Here is a 17,299-nt window from a genome sequence, read left to right as displayed (position 1 = left end):
TGAATATTGATGTATCGGTCAAATACGTAATTTCCCCATCTTGAAAAGGGCTTTATGCAATCCTAAAAAGAACAAGTAGGAAAATCCGTTGACAACTTCAAGGCGTAGATGAGTTGACAGTTCAACAGCATATAAAAACCCGGTGCGCGCCAAACCCACCGAATTCCCCCAGTTCACACGGGTCCCCGGATTTCTTCCTGTTTACGCCACTGGTCAAAATGTATAATTTTTTTCAATTGAATTTCAATTTCAGCTACTGATACATCGGAATCCCATGGCTTCATCGTCGTTTCTGACCGGCGAGCGAGCTGTGGTAGCACTATTCATTGTTCGGATTGTCTTCTCCGTCCCTCAAGCTCTCCTCGCCGAATCTCTCTCCCTTTCTCTCCTCTCGCTCCTTGCCCTCTCCGTTGAGATCTCCGTCGATGCCTCTTCTTCAGTTTCCCTCCCTCACTTCTTCAAAACCAGGTTAATTTTACTGCAGTTTCCTTTTTAATGATTTTTTAGGTGAGCGCGGGCCGGGCCGAAATATGAAAAGTAGAAGAGTTCGGGAGTGAAACATATGAAGTTGCAACCACTTGGCTGCATCTTCAATTTGCGCTTTTACATAGTTTTCCCCTTTTGATTTACGTTGTCGTTCGTTTTGATTGAAAATTTGGGATTGAGCAGGGCTAATTTCTGAATTGGGTGTTTTTTGAGTGTTTGTGAAATGTGTAGTTATGGTTTCCTTATACTGTTTATTTACATAGTCGTGGTACTGTTTTTCAGGCCTGGTGCTTCATCAGGGATATTTTTGGGGGCAGTAACGCTGCCTGGTCTTATGGTATCAAAGTTGATTCAGATGTCAAGAGGAGTATCTTTAAATCAATCTGGAAGTGAAGGTAGAAACACTGATTTTTGAGCAAATTGAGCTTTTGTAGTTTGAGTACTTGCTATTATATCGGGTGCAAATATTTTTCCCGTCCCCCACTCCTGAGAAAATGCTATGGGGGAGTGGACCACAAAATTGCCACAATAACAAGGCAACCTACGTGATCAGAAATTTCAGCAATGAGCTCTCCGTTTAAGGATTCATCCTTTGTGTATCACCTTAAAGCATTTCTTTCAATCAAACCCAATTCCTTAGTTCCACAATAAGACCATAAGACCATAAACAAACTGGAAGAATTTTGTTGATCTCATCAAGATGGTTGAGCTAAAGTTTCTTGGGATGGATTGGTTGTGTTGCGGGAACCCTTAGCAAAGGTGAATTCCTGGAAAAGGATTGTTTGCTTCCGTTAATATCCAAGCTCCTTGGTTATGCTATTGTTGCTGCCTCCACCACTGTTAAACTTCCTCAGATATTAAAATTTTTGCAATGCCAAAGTGTTAGTGTTGTGAGCTTTGAGCTTGAAGTAATTGGTTATATTTAGCGTATTGTCTTCACAAAGGACTTCCATTTTCAGCTTTTGTAGAGAATGCTTTTCTTTTGATTCAAGCTATCATTTTGGTTACAATCATCTATTATTTTTCTCAGCCTTTGGGAGCGAAGATATGGATTAGAGCATTATCATATTGTGCTATAGCCCCAACTGTTTTGGCAGGTCAAATTGATCCCATCTTTTTTGAGGCCTCATATGTCTCTCAGAACACGATTTTTCTTTTTGCTAGTATGCCCAGATCTGGAAGAATTTTAAGAACAGAAGTACTGGGGAGCTAAGCTTTTTAACCTTTTTTATGAACTTTGGTCCTTCCATGTTTAGAGTTTTTACCAGTCTTGAATTTGTAATTGTTGCATAAGTACAATAACACTTGGGTAAAAAAAAGGTACTTCTTATTATTTACCCTCCATCTCTAAAATGTTATGTTCAAACCACTTGAAAAATCTTCGTAAACTGGTTCTTGCAAGGATGTTGATGAGCAAATGAAGCACCGTTTTTTTTTAAAAAAAAATTAATTCAAAGTAATGACAGTGAAAAGTCCAGTATGAAGACAGATAATTGTACTCTAAATTGGTAAGTTTTTAAGTACTATTTTTGTATTTATGTACCTGACTATTGAAACTCCAATCTTACATACTTTCAAGTTATTTTCCATCTTGTGATGTTTCTACATGGAGAAACCCTGTCTAGTAGAGGAACTGTGTAGCTGAGAAGAAGTGTGGTTGTTTTTTCTATATTTATTCACCTAATAGGTTGATTTCCATCAGTCACTTCAAAGTATTGGCGAGTTTGTATTCAGGAACCATGTTGAATCCTACCTTGCCTCACCTGTATGATTGACTTCTTTTTGTTTTGACCTTTTAACAGAGCTTGAAAACCTGCAACTACTGCATTTGGTGACATCTGCAAGTTGCTACACTGTGCTAGCTTACCTCTGCTTCATTTTTTACCATCAATCAGACCGCAAGAATTGTGCTACTTCTCGCTGTAGCTTAAGTTGTATAGTATTGTACTTTGGTGTCTGCTCTGTGTCTTTTGCTGTGAAATCTCATAGTGGTAGGTCAACTTCTCTTTCTTTATATTCACTTTTTGATTCATTGGTCAACCTAGTAAGTTGCTGAAAGCTATGCCTTCTTAACAACTCTTGGTGAACTTCTCCGGCAGGGTGGTATACAGCAGCTATCTTATTGTGGCTATTCTCTCATGGATTTGCAGCAGTAAAATTAATTCAGAATATTCTCCGCACTTTTCCAGCATGCGCTTCAATTGGTTGGTCATGTTACTATATTTTTTACTTTACTAGATTTCTAGCATCGCAAACTACTAAATTGCACACTTGATATGAGGGTCGGTCCACTCTGTTGTGCGGTTATTCAGTTCACATTCACTCTCCACTAATCATAACAAACCTAAGATTTTTCGGGATGTTGCTATAGGCAATATGAAACAACAATTATTTATCTAGAGCTTCATTCTACCTGTTTACCTGCTCCATTGGGTCATTCTGCCCGTTGATACATACATGTTGATTTGTACCTATAGTAGATTTGTGACGTTGACCATTGGTTCCACCAGATGACACAAAAAGCTAGTATGTAAGACTGATGTCATCGAGACATGGGTGATAATATCATGTAAAGGCAAAATACCGAATATGAAGGTGATATCAGCCAATCTTTTTCAGTCATTTTAGAATTTCTTGTAACGCCTGTTTTTCTTATTCTTTTCTCATGGTATCTTGTAGTTGATCTTTTTTATGTGCTTAATTTAGGGCTACTCATATTTTGGGTTCTATTAGTGAGAGTTTGAACCATTTTCTGAGAATAATGATCTTTTGTTTTATATGTCATCTTAGATTTACATTAAATGCTATATTCACATTGATTATCTTTAACAAAGAAGTATGGTTCGTGTTGAATGTAATATGCCTTCTTAGTTAAAATTTGTACGATGGCTCTAAAACTTGTTATTTATTTGGAAGCATCTCTCGCCTTTTAGGGAAGATTAAAGCAACTTGGGTATTGTAGTGTCTTTATGTTACAGGATGGGGTTGTATTCATGGATGTTATCTTATCTGAAATTTGAAAGAGAATTCCGATACATTATATGCAAGTTTGACTGTGTTCTTAGTAGTTATTTACATTAAAATAATGATTCAAATTATCACGTCATAGTTCACAAATTATTTCTAATAGTTATAGGAATCTTTTAAGCCTATATGTAACTAAAATGCATTTTATGTCCAAACTATGCGATAAAGCCAGATATTAACTTGCACTGTTAGAACTTAGAACATATGTTATTCCACACAATGTTGCACTGTTAGAGCATGTTTTAATTCCACACAATCTTTATTTCTTGTTATTCAGAGATCGGAGCCTCAAAATCACTTGATATGTCCTATTTGGTTTGCCAATGGTCCTCCAGTCCTCTCTACAGTTATTTACATTCTTATTTATCTTCTTAGGGGAAGCGCTACTGGTTACTGTTGGCCTTGTTATCTATTTTGGTGACATGCTATCTTGTACTGCTGCTAAGGTTAGTTTCTCACATTTTACTTTCTCAGGTAGTAGATGATATAGATACCTAACAAGCAGTGTTTCTTCCATTTAACAGTCCCATGGATACTTTACTGCATCTAAGGTAGTGACTGTACCATATGGAATCCAAAGAAATGAAGTTAGCGTTATTATTCAGGTATTATACAAGCTGTTAACTTTCTAGACTTTTTTCTTCTTTTGGTGATATAGAGTAAAAGATTTCTGATTCATGGTATTGATCACTAAATGTAACACTATGGTCCAGGGATTGATTATTGGCCTTCTTCTTTTCCCTATGCTGTTCAAATACGTGCTTCAAATTCTGGAGCGGGTCAGCTTGGCATCTTCTAAAGATACTGCAGATAATCATATATGGCGATCTTTTGTGTTCTACATTTCCCTTGCGTGTGTTCTCATTATAGCTGTACCATCATGGATGCAGCTTGTTCAAGATTTTCACGTGCATCCTTTTCTATGGTAAGCCTCCTTTTAGAACTTATTTCTTTTGGATTATTGCACATATTATGCTGCATGTTGTTATTATGTTGCGTGATTTGGTTAACAGAGATTTAGTGGTTTTTAGGGATGATTAACACTTGTGTTAGACAATTAGGCTTTTAAACTGGACGTGCAAGCATGTGATAGACCTTGACAAACATGTGGAGATTTGATCCTTGATAAATATAAATGCTGCATGACCTATGGTCAGGGCTGTGGGTGTCCTCGTTATGTATGCAAATCTAAGTGTATGTTGTTATTCTAGATGTCAATCTAATATTCAACATTTGAATATTGATAAATAGTTACCTGAACACCCAAGGTATGACTTAGTGGGCAATGAAGTGGGTTGAGAACCATGAGGTCTTAGTTACAAATCCCATCAGAGGCAAAAACACTAGATGGTTTTTTCTTAGCTATCCAGGCCTTGATAGACAGAGTTGTCCAGTGGGAGGTAGCTGGTACCCCGTGGAATTAGTCGAGGTTGAAAAACACACACAGGCATATACCTGATTAATAAAAAACATAGTTACCTTATATGATTCAAGAAGTTGTGTGTTACATCTAACTAGTAGGTAAATAATACTTATTTAAAAAATATGTACTGAATGAGAAGATTACTGGGTAGAGAAGAACTTTGCAGTGTCTTGAATGGGCAGTTTAGATACTTTGCTTGCTTCTTTTTCATTGGTCTGTCTGTACTAAGTATTCTAGGAGTTTTTGGTTTAAAATTTGCATTCTTACTGCAACATTCTTTTTGTATTTGAAGCAAAAGAGAAAAAATAATGTAATTCGCCAGGAATTTGTTATAAACACCTATGTTACAATATTGTTCACTTCAAATAATGTGGTTCCTGAAGCTATAGGGTCACCTCTTGTTAATGTAATACCTCTGTTATTCCTACCTTCCCGGGGTGGCTATGGCACTGCATCAGATCTTAAGCCACAAAATGTGCAATTGTAACCTTTATTTTCATAGTTATTTTTCTTCCTCTACTTCAACATTGTTGGCTAGCTCCAACATTTCAACATTTCTTTTTAGTTCTCACTTCACAGTGGCTCTTTTCACAAAATTTTATTTCTGAAGACCCTAAATAATGGTAGAGGCATGACTTTTGGAGCTTAAAGACTCAAAAGTTAATGCTCTGGAGTCTCAAGATTGTTTATAGGTATTTGCATGTTGACACATTTTCTTGCTAAATCTTGAGCTTGACAGCATTTTACCCCTGAACCATTCCCAAATGATAGGTATTTCCATCTTCTGAAGGGAGTTGTTCAACAAATTGTTTAAGAAACTGATTGAGTTCATAGCTTTTGCTGGCTATTGTGTCTTTTATGAAATGAATTTTGCAGATCTAGCTCAGCCAAGCTTTCTAGCTAAGTATTTGATGTTACTAGTCAAAAGACATCAAATTTCATTTGGGCAGCTAGGTTAAGCTTGACTTTCAAGCCTCACACCTATGAACCGATTTGAGCCCATGAGGTTTTGACTGTCCTAGGCTTGTTGCTTCATCTGTCCAACTGGTGAACCATTGAAAAAAACTAAAATAATCGAAGAGGAAATTTCAATGTGTTCAGCTACTAGCTCTTTCATTCATACTGTGACTATCTCATATCACTTTACTATAAATTAAATCATATATCGTTTACCTCAAGACATATATGAAGTGTTACTCTCTTTTGTTTATAATTTGGTTTTCTCTGTCTTCTGATTGCTGCAGGGTATTGGATTTTGTTCTGTCAGAACCACTTAAAAGGTTGTCGCTGTGTATCTATTGGTTGGTTGTTATTTATGTATCAGTTATCAGATTTTATAACATCTCTAAGAGCAGTAAGATTGAGAGGATTCTTCTTCGAAAATACTACCATTTAATGGCTGTTTCAATGTTTGTTCCTGCTCTCATACTTCAGGTGATTTGAGTTTAGGAAGTCTTTCTCCTTTTGAGCATATTATTTATTTCTATGGGAGTTGTGTTGACCGTCTATATCTTCCTGCAGCCAAAGTTTCTTGATCTGGCTTTTGGTGCGGCTTTGGCTGTTTTCTTGATGTTGGAAATTATACGAGTAAGGTTTCACTGCATTCTCATCTTGTTTTTGGATATTGCAATTCAAAAGAATGTTTGAATTAAAAGAACATACCCAGTATTAATTGGAAAAACAACATAAAAACAGAATGTCTGTTACATATATCAATTAGGGTGGTAAAGATTGTATTCACTTTCAAGCTTATGCACACTTTTCAAATGAAGCCAAGCTCGCCAAGTAAACATATCTTATATTCGCTTCATTTGACTTTGATGAAGTTTATTGACACATTAAACACCAATCAATCAGTAATATAACTGAAGTCTTAATAGTTTGTTGCACTTACATTTCAGACATGGAAGTATGTATATACTTGTAAATGCGACATGTTGTAATGTTCTTTTTCTTTTCAATTTTACCTAAGTTCTTGGTAACTTCTTATAATTTCTGTGCTTAAACAATTTATGATGCTTCATAATATTTATCATGCATTTGGGAACAGATATGGAGAATCTTGCCCTTGGGACAGTTGGTGCACCAATTTATGAATGCCTTTACAGATCATCGCGACACTGATCTTCTTATTGTCAGGTTTGAAATGGTTCCTCCATAGCATGAAACTAGTTGCAAGCATACACCTCTTGTTAACTCTAACCATTTGCCTTCCTTCCACCTTCAGCCATTTTTCACTCTTAATAGGATGTGCGCTTCCTATCTGGTTGTCCTCTGGTTTCAATGACCGGCCATTAGCCCCTTTTGCTGGGATCTTGAGCCTTGGAATTGGAGATACAATGGTAAAGTTGCTATTCCTTGCTTGTCCTGTACCTTTCTCGATGCACTAGTATTATCCACTTCGACAGAACCCACTTGATTCTTGCTTGGAACCATGTGAATTGTGCAGGACAATGAAAACCTACCTTACAATCTCATCGTATCTCTCATATATGAAATTTAATTTTTTCCACGACAAGAATAATATTGATAGTTTGGGCAGTAGAGAATGAACTTAGAGCTGCTGGATCATTATTGATTGTCATTTATGCACTGTAAATTTTAGTTGTTTTCTTCTGTGTAGGCATCGGTGGTTGGATACAAGTATGGGGTCCTCCGCTGGAGCAAAACTGGCAGTATGTGTCTGTTCCCTCTCTTGTTTCGTCATTGCTTCTTTTTGTATCCCTTCACCATCTGAATCTACAAATTCTCTTTGGTAGAGAAAACAATTGAAGGTACTGCTGCTGGCATAACGTCTGTCCTGGCTGCATGCTCCATTTTACTTCCACTTCTAGCTACAACCAGATATGTTCAGGTCTCTCTCTCTCTCTCTCTCTCTCTCTCTCCACATGTACAAAGGGGTTTCGGCATGCATACCCATTCAGACCAAAGAAGGCTCCCATAAGTGCGTATTTATGAGGAAAGAAAGTTACATGGTCTTGCTTCTATACACTATTTGCAGTTATGCATCTTAAATTTATTTTGACTGAAGTTGAAGAGGCAAATTTCTGTGATCACCTTAAAATTAACCTCCTTCCTTGTGAATAATAAACCTCATTTTAATTCTTTGATGGCCCCTAGTTATCCAAATTCATGTCTACTTGGGGCTGAATCCTCAAATTAATTTAGGCACTGAAGCACGTGAACTTTGCGCAACCTCACAAATTTTCCAAATATAAAAGCCAAATGTTGTCAAAAATCTCGTTCATTGAACTTTGTGGTTGATCTTTAATACTGTATTGGCAATTATGCAGAACTGGTTCTCTCTTCTTTTTGCGGTGACAATAAGTGGTCTGTTGGAAGCCTACACTGCCCAACTGGATAATGCCTTCATACCTCTGGTGTTCTATAGCCTCCTTTGTCTGTGAACACTTATCTGCTGACCTGAACTTTACACTACTTTACTGGAAGACAATATGCTGATCTTTCAACAGTACTCGTTTGAGAACACACATTCTTTTTGTAGATATTACTGCTGTAGAGTTTCATGACATGTACAATAGGTGACAAGAAGGGGTTGCTCGGATGGCAAGCACCCTCCACCTTCAACCCTAAGGTTGTGGGTTGCAAAAAGGTGAGAGTTCCCTAGGAGGGGTATAAAAAAAGTACAATAGCTTGTTAGGAGAAAAAGCAAGAAGCTACTCTTTTGTAATCCAGATGTAGAATTTGTTTTCTGTAAGGCATAAATAGAACTATTTTTGAAATGCTTGTTGTAACTTTTGTCTTGCATACTTCATCCTCCTTCCCATGGTATGGATGTAAATAAATATTAATCTATTTAGAGTTTACAGGCACTAGGAGCAAAGTATTCGTCGAAATTTCTACGTTATGTACTTGTATTTTGAACTTAAACGAGCAGTAGTTCAAGCCTGCCAGTGAAGTAGATTGATAAGAGCTAACGAAAGCGTCTGCTCTTTAACAGTTTATGAGGAAGGGTGTTTTAAAATTGTCTAATAAACTGCACAATGATTTCTTAAATTCCTCCTGAAATTTGTAGGTTCCCCGGATGATTTGATTTGGTATTTGAAATAAATTGGGACAGAGGGAATAGTATATCTTAGTGAGGGAAAAAATATTTGCTCACGTAAAATTTACGCTAAACTTGTTAAAATACGAAAAGACGTTTTTCGTGTGCCACCATGTTAGAATTGTGTTTTTTTTCTTTGGTACACCACCATGTTAGAATGCTCCAGAGTACAGACTAGTGCACTGTTGCTCCTCGTGGATTACTATGTACGAAAGATTTTTTCAATTATTTTGTTTTGTTATTTAAACTTTTAAAATAAACTAATTAAATAATACTTCTTCGACATCAACCTTTTGATCTCTTTACGTCCAATTCATACCTAAATAACGTTCATCAGCTTAGTGGCGCCACTACAAAATAAAATTAGAAATGGAAATTGATCCATTTTATATCATCCTTCAGTTCCGATTAGCAAAAAACAATGTTTTCTTGCATGATACATATTCCAAACATTCATGATCAGAATGTAAATGTGTAAAATGACTTATCTACCGGTTAAGTAGTTGAACTATCACTCTAGGGATTATGTAAGACTTATTTTTTCCATAGTAACATTTATTCGAGGTTTCGCAAGTACAATGGTGAAATCCATCGGTGGCATCCGAAAGTTGGCATCAACTTTCACTTAGACACCTAAATCAGGAGATGTTCATTTTAGACACCTCAAGTAAGGGTCGAATGTGTCATCTTGACACTTTTTTGACAATCACCAAAATATATTAAGTGTGTGTAATATACTCGCTTGACGTGTCAAAAACAGCGAATTAAATAAAGACACGTGGCATATATATATATCAAAAATAATTATCAAATAATGACGTTTGAATAGAAAAAAATGACCAATAATTTGATGACACGTGGCATTTTTTTATCCAAAAAAAATAAAAATTAACAACTATTAACCCCCACCCACCCCGCCGTCATCTTCTCCAACCCCACCCAACCCCTCCCCCACCCTGTCGTCATCTTCTCCAACCCCACCCAACCCAACCCCAACCCCTCCCCCACCTCACCAGATCTTCTTCTCCTCCAATACCCACCCAACGCTATTCATATCATCTAAAGAGCAAAATATGGAGCTATAATGAAAACGAAAATATAAATCAAATTGGGTCAAAAAATTCGACGAACCTCCATTTTTTCCGGCAAGATTAATACAAATCTAAAATTACTCAATAATTAACTCCCACCCCCAGGAGCGGAGCTACAGGGGTGCGAGGGGTGGCAACCGAACTCCCTTCATCGGAAAATTGCACTATATATACTGTGAATTTTTTTATTAATGTACAAATATTATTTTTGCATCCCCTTAACAAATGGAGATTGTGAATCAGTGGATAAGGCGCCTGTGATTGAGCTCAACAATGACATATTTTTTTACTTTTTTCATTTAGTCCCTTATTTTTTAATTTTCTTGAACCCCCTTGTCAAATATTCTGATTCCGCCCCTGCCCACCCCGCTGTTGTCTTCTCCAAAATTGATATGCTTCGTTGTTCGAGTATTTTTTTTCAGAAGATGATTAAGTCGCCGAAAAATCTTGACAGAAATCCCGGCATAAAAAATAAACTTAAGAATTTAAAAGTAACAAGAACTAAAACAAGTAACTGTAAATACTGATGGATACATGTAACAATATTAAAAAATAAAAGAAGAAGAACAACAAAAAACTAATAATATATTTTAAAAGAAAAAACAGCTTCTACGCGCCTCAGATAGGTGGAAAACATGTGAGGTGCCAACTGTGTAAAAAGTGTCAAGATGACACATTCGACTCTTACTTGTGTCTAAAATGAACATCTCCTAGTTTAGGTATCTAAGTAAAAGTTGGTGTCAACTTTAGGAGGCCACCAATGGGTTTCGCCCGAGTACAATTTTGATGGACTTTTTTTTTGCGTTTTTGGAAGATGTGAAAATTAGTTTGGAAATTATTTTATAAAAAAAGCATTTAAAATGAATACTACTAATATATCAATAAGAAGATTTCCTGTGAGCCATGAATTATTATATGTGTCCTGGTCTTTCATTAATGAACAAGTGTGGGGGTCGGCATGGAAAAACAAAATGAGAGAGAGTAATTGAAAGAAAATGAAAGGAGGAAATTGAAGCCGTTCAGAAGATATGTAACAATAATTTAATTAGATTTATACACGTGCCTAATTAAAACGTTTTTTGTTTTCTATAAAAGGAAAGTCAAAGATTATAGCTGCTGATGAGAGATCTTTTCTCTTCTTGTATTGAATTGAATAGATAAATCATCAAACAGGGCGGTCGGTCCGGTTGTATCAACGCTTGTCTCACAAAAATAATTACCACTACTAAGATTGATCGTGTCGTTCCGATAAAGCGGGAGTTGCTATTATGGTAAGCGTTTTCACCTTCAATTTTAAAGTTTGTGAATTCGAGGTTTTAAGGGTAGGAGCAGGGAACTCCTAAGGATGGATTAAGAGAAATAATCGTATTAGTTTGAGATGTAATTTGTTTCTTAAAAACTTAAAGAGCCTGTTTCAAGTTGGCGAAATCATATTAGCTTGAGATGTAATTTTTATCAGAAATATTTTTTTTCAAAAAGTATTTTGAATGAGTTGCAATATACATATTTGTCTAAATAGTTTGAAAAGTACTTTGCGTTGGACTTAGATTGTCATTTATGATGATAGAACTACACATGAATGAATATAATATATTGGACCCCTAGCTTCTCTATTATTTTCAATTGTTTCTTGTTCTTTTCCCTACTTTGGATCTTTTCTTCTTCCTTCTTCTTCTTTTTGGTAGAAAAGATACTTTGGATCGACTACACTGAACCTTTCGTTTGAATTGTCAATTCTTTGCTGATTTTTTTTTTCCCTGGAGGAGACAATAATTATTTTGTTCCAAAGAGAAGTCCCTCCAGGAGGTGATAATATAGTTCAACTTTTTTATAATTATTTCGTTGGTCTGAATATTTTTTATTGCTATAGAAAATATATAATATGACATAATATAAAAGTTGGCTTAGAAAATTTGGTTGTTCTAGTAAAATATTGTTATACACATAGTTCAATTATATTGCGAATAAGAATGTTTCATTCTCTATATATAGTGCTCTTCAGAGATGCTCTAATTAAACATTTGCCAAAAAAAAGTCTAGAAACGAGTACTAAAGTGCCGGAGAGTCGAGGACTTAAGGTTGAGTTGATTGTGGCTCTTCCTCCACTTGTTGTTTGGTTGGAGGGATGAGAGATAATTATTTTTACACCATAATTAATATGGAATATATAGCAATTCTGAGAGATACTAATTAAACACAAGTTCTATACATATTGTACCCACTATATCCCACATTTTTTAGTCCATTAAATTATAATTTATCCAAAAAGTATTTTCACTAAATAATCATGTCATTATTTAATTCTGGTATTATAATTCCAACTTTATAATTCAGTATTACTTATTCGCAAGCCAAACAGGCACTCAGGGGGCATTTCAATATTATAGCTATTCCTTCCATAAACAGCCAATGATAAACTGTATATTTAAATATTAGCACGCGCTTCATGTCATTCTCAACATTAGGGCTGGTTTGTAATCAACACTACGGGGGTGCTTGAGATAACCGTTCTCGCTTTTCTTGATCTTCCAAGCTTGAAGCTCGTCTGCTTTGAGAGAGGAGAGACAACATCTGCTCTTTCGCTTGTCCAGTAATCCCCGTGTCTTTCTTATCAGTTTGTGAGGCATCGGTAACACCCTTTTGCTATTCGCGATGGACCTGACTTCGGTAAGGCGCTTGCTTCAACAAAGCTCGCCCTGCCATTAGTAGAAAGCAAGCAAGCTAACCAAGGGGCCGTAGCGTAAGGGATGAAGGAGAAGTAAATACCCGGCAAGCTCTGCAACGAGAAGAATGGACGCCTCTGGGGTCATGACAGATTGAAGGTGTGAAGGACGAAAAGGGGCCCAAGTGGGGCTGGGGAGCGAAATATCCCGTTTTCTTTATATTCTCATTGAAGAAAAGCGAATTTACGAAGTTTCAAGAGCGTAGTAGCTCGGTAGAGTGGCGAAGCTATGAACGAATGGGTTAGGCGAAAAAGGGGAGGCGGGGATCACTTCTAACAAGCGTATGCTTTCGAGTGACTATTTTCACTCTCGGCTTTCGCCATGTAAGGAAAAAGACTTTCGATTCCACAGCCTCCTTCTTTTTCTTTTATCCCATATCATCTATTAAATCAGACGATTAGCCGACTAAAGATATTCATTTTAGCATCGGATTCGCCTACATGGAATAAAAAAAACTTTCTCTATGGCCTCCTCTCCTTCCTGATATCCAAAGAAGAGCGGAGCTTCAACACCGGCTGTCCTTCTATTTTATCGGGAGGAACGAGCCCAGACACCTTCCCCTCTTTTTGGGGGCGCTGGAAAAGCAGTTCCTCTTGGAAAAAAGGGTCGAGGCCGGATTGGTGCGGGATGGCTTTCCCCCCAGATAGTTCTGGCTCAGAGGTCAGAAATCCGCAACCTCCTCTTTAACCACCCTACTGGGGGGGGGGGGGATGGCCCTCTCTGAGAATACCTTAAATAGGTATTTGGGCCAGATAGACCGGGATGGCACGTGCGCGAGCGTGCCCTATCTTAGGGTGCTTCTGTACAGGGCAAACCGATAAACCGCATCAAATCGACAAATCGAACCAAATCAGAAAAAAATCCGACTAGTGGTTTGGTTTGACTTGGTTTGGTGTTTGAAAAAAACCCCGACCATTATAGGGTTGGTTTGGTTTTAACTAAAAAAAGTCAAACCGAATCCAAACCAACCCGATTATAGATATATTACTTTTAAATTATGTTATACATAAAAATATTTATTAAAATATATTTTATAAATATTTTTTAAAATTTTTTCATAATTTTTGTTTTCTTTCTTACATTTAGATTTGGATTTGAGAAGCTCATCTAAATAATATACAAAAAAAGCTCATCTTATAAAGTTATATTATAAAGTTAAAACTTCAAACAGTGTTTTGCCTCCATCTTATATGTTGATATTTTGTACTAGAACTCTTTTTAAGAAGTACTACTCTGTATTTTTTATTAAATACTATGAAAAATCCGAGAAACCCAAAAAAAAACCGAAAAATCCGAAAAACCCAAGAAAAATTGATATCGAAAAACCCAATTTTTATTGGTTTGGTTTGGTTTATAAATTTAATAACCCGACACAAATAATTTGGTTTGGTTTGTAAAAAATCCGAACCAACCCAGTCTATGTACCCCTGCTCAACATCTTTGGATTTTTCAAAATGAGAATTTACTTTTTCCTTTGATTTTTCATTTTTGATGTTCGGTATTTATCTTAGAATGCTTCGGAGAGAAAAACTTTTGAACCATCTTTTCAATCAAATAACGAGTGATCACTCAATATAATTAACTTAAAACAACTTAAAATAAGTACATATCCCTTACGAGAATTGAACTAGTGTTTTCAATATGAAAAAACAGGTCCTAGCCATGGGAGGGTCTAGCACCCAGAAGAGCAAATGGGAGGGTCTAGCACCCAGAAGAGCAAAGGTCATGCTTTATAAGGTCCATTTAAAAATTAAGGAAACGTTTTTGTTCCTATCCATCCTATCACAAACCTGATTAAAAGGGCAGTTTGGTGAACTAAAATTTTCGCTGTATACAAAATTCGGAAAAAATGCGTGACCTCTTGATCACATGACAATAATTTTATCAATTAGTTTAAAGTTTTCTTCTATCACAAACCTGATTATTAAATTGAAATAAGCGTGCTCCTGTAACAGCACCTTAGCTTAGCATACCAACAAAACTCTGACATGCCTATAAATATAAAGTGACTGGAGATAGCTATCTAAACACTCGCCTCTGCCAAAATAAGTGTCACCTAATTAGCAGGAAAAAAATGAGGTGAAGATATAAAGTCTGTTTGGATCGGCTTATAAATTGGTCAAATCAATTTATAATTTTTTTTAGCTTATTATGGTGTTTGACTATTAATTTAAAATATTAAATTTAAACCATAATTTTTTTAAAGTTATCAAAAGATGAAAAGTTAAAAATTCTAACTTTTTTTTTGAAAGGCTTAAAGCCATTTTTTTTATCATGGAAATTATTTTTATATCCCTTGTATTTTATTTTAATTCCTAAAGTACCCTCTTTAGCCCTAAAATTCACATTTGTCAAACACATCAATAATTTATTTTAAGTATAAACACTTTTATTCAAACACTCAACTGCTTATTTATAAAAATAACTTTCAGCACTTAAAAGTTCTAAAAACATTTCATACATAAAAGTTATTTTTTAAAGCCCATCCAAACGGTCTCATAGTATGTTTTTCCAACTATATATATATATTATTGGAAAATATATATCAAGGACCCAAATTTATATGAAGAAGAACACTAAGATGAAAGTTTGATAATATGAACAAAGAACACAAAATTGTAGGCTTGAAATACATGCAAAATGCTTTCCTAAAACAATATTTGCTCCCTCTCCTCCACAAGATTGCTATGAGATTGTATGTAAACAGTTTTAGTGGATATGGCAAGCCTATGAATTTCTGCACTAAGCAAATAGTAAAGAAATCTCATTAAAAAGCAAGAATTTGAAGACTTGATTTTTTGGAAAAGAAAATATTTCTTTGGAGAATGTTGTAAAGAAAATATTTTCTGTAAAAAGTTGTTTGTAAATCTGCTGTAGAAGGATTTAAATAGAATTGGTGGTAATCAAAGAATGAAAAGGCACAATCTTTCATTTATAAAATACCAATAAAAAAATAAAAAAATACACTTATTCATTTAAAAGATACCAACTAAAGAATTAAAAGATACATTCTTTCTTTTAAAAAAACTTATAATAATAATTTAATTTAAACAAAATTCAAAACATATACCTCATCTCCTAATTAGTATATATATTTGTTGCAAAAGAAGAGGCTCATATGCATGTTGATCTTGCATAGTTGTATATACGATTGGCTTTTCCACACAATTTTGTGTGTGCGCCAGATAATCTCTTACGTAGTAAATTCTAGGGGTGTACATGGATTGAGTTGGTTCAGATTTTTTATAAATTAAATCAAATTATTTGTGTCGAATTATTAAATCTATAAACCAAACCAAATCAATAAAAGTCGGGTTTTTCAATATCAATTTTTCTCGGGGTTTTCAGATTTTTTCTGATTTTTTGGGTTTTTTCATGTTTCTCGGTTTTTTCATAGTATCTAATAAAAAGCACAGAACAGTGTTTCTTAAAAAGAGTTCTAGTACAAAATATCAACATATAAGATGGAGGCAGAACACTGTTTGAAGTTTTAACTTTATAATATAACTTTATAAGATGAGTTTTTTTATATATTATTTAGATGAGTTTCTCAAGTCCAAATCTAAATGTAAGAAAGAAAACAAAAATTATGAAAACATTTTAAAAAATATTTATAAATTATATTTTAATAAATATTTTTATGTATAACATAATTTAAAAGTAGTATATCTATAATCGGATCGCTTTGGGTTCGGTTTGACTTTTTTTAGTTAAAACCAAACCAATCCTATAATGGTCGGATTTTTTTTCCAAACACCAAACCAAGTCAAACCAAACCACTAGTTGAATTTTTTTTCTGATTTGTCGGTTTAATGCGGTTTATCGATAATGTAGCAGTGGAAAAGTCAGTCGCCTTTTATGAAGTCTGGGCTTTCGAGATCGAATCGTAGCCAAAGTATTTTTCCAAGTTTAAAAAGACTGGTTCATAAGGTGATCGAAGAAGGCCACAAATAAAAGCAACCGATGCCTTGATTATTCAATTGACTCCTGTACAGGCCTAGTAAATTCCAAACATTATGTACGTACGTACTGCTCCTGTGAGGTCAATTATTCTCATCAAAATTAATGTTCAGTGTACTCTAGGCCTGCTACTAATTTAATTATGTACAATAGAATACCATGGATCGACACATCAACATGAATAGTAATTGTCCCTCCTCTTGATCAATTCGAAGTGCTATTAATAAATCATTTTTTAAAAATCAAAAATCGAAAACATCATAGAAGTAAAGGTCATATCATGTTAGTGCTCTAGAAAAATCTGTTGAAATTGTCTTGATTTAGTCTTTCGATCCTAAAAACACACTCTACAACAAATGTTAACTGGTGTTTATATATCGTGTGGCAGTAGAAACCAATCTTAGCCCGTCTGTGAACACATTAATTTAATTTACAGCACTAAGTTTTAAATATGGTGGGAAGACCTTAATTGGGATTTCAAACGCAAAACTCAATTTTTGAAGAGGAAATGAGTTTTTGCCCT

At 35.2% G+C, this 17,299-nt stretch overlaps 1 protein-coding gene across 1 annotated transcript; it reads left to right on the top strand.

The window, feature by feature from the left end:
• The first annotated feature begins 119 nt into the window (after window positions 1–119).
• Window positions 120–8,772, top strand: LOC129899395 (dolichol kinase EVAN-like). Its single transcript, XM_055974348.1, has 14 exons — window positions 120–468; window positions 769–881; window positions 2,289–2,477; window positions 2,586–2,690; window positions 3,889–3,959; window positions 4,038–4,118; window positions 4,227–4,438; window positions 6,181–6,370; window positions 6,458–6,523; window positions 6,987–7,075; window positions 7,164–7,278; window positions 7,560–7,611; window positions 7,696–7,790; window positions 8,230–8,772. Exons 1-14 carry the CDS (start codon window positions 275–277, stop codon window positions 8,341–8,343), a joined length of 1,686 nt encoding a protein of 561 aa, XP_055830323.1. The 5' UTR covers window positions 120–274; the 3' UTR covers window positions 8,344–8,772.
• Window positions 8,773–17,299: the final 8,527 nt, after the last annotated feature.

The sequence above is a fragment of the Solanum dulcamara genome, chromosome 8, assembly GCF_947179165.1.
Source record: "Solanum dulcamara chromosome 8, daSolDulc1.2, whole genome shotgun sequence".
Taxonomy (NCBI): domain Eukaryota; kingdom Viridiplantae; phylum Streptophyta; class Magnoliopsida; order Solanales; family Solanaceae; genus Solanum; species Solanum dulcamara.
Note: the sequence above shows the minus strand (reverse complement) of the source record. Positions and strands in the feature narration are given on the sequence as shown.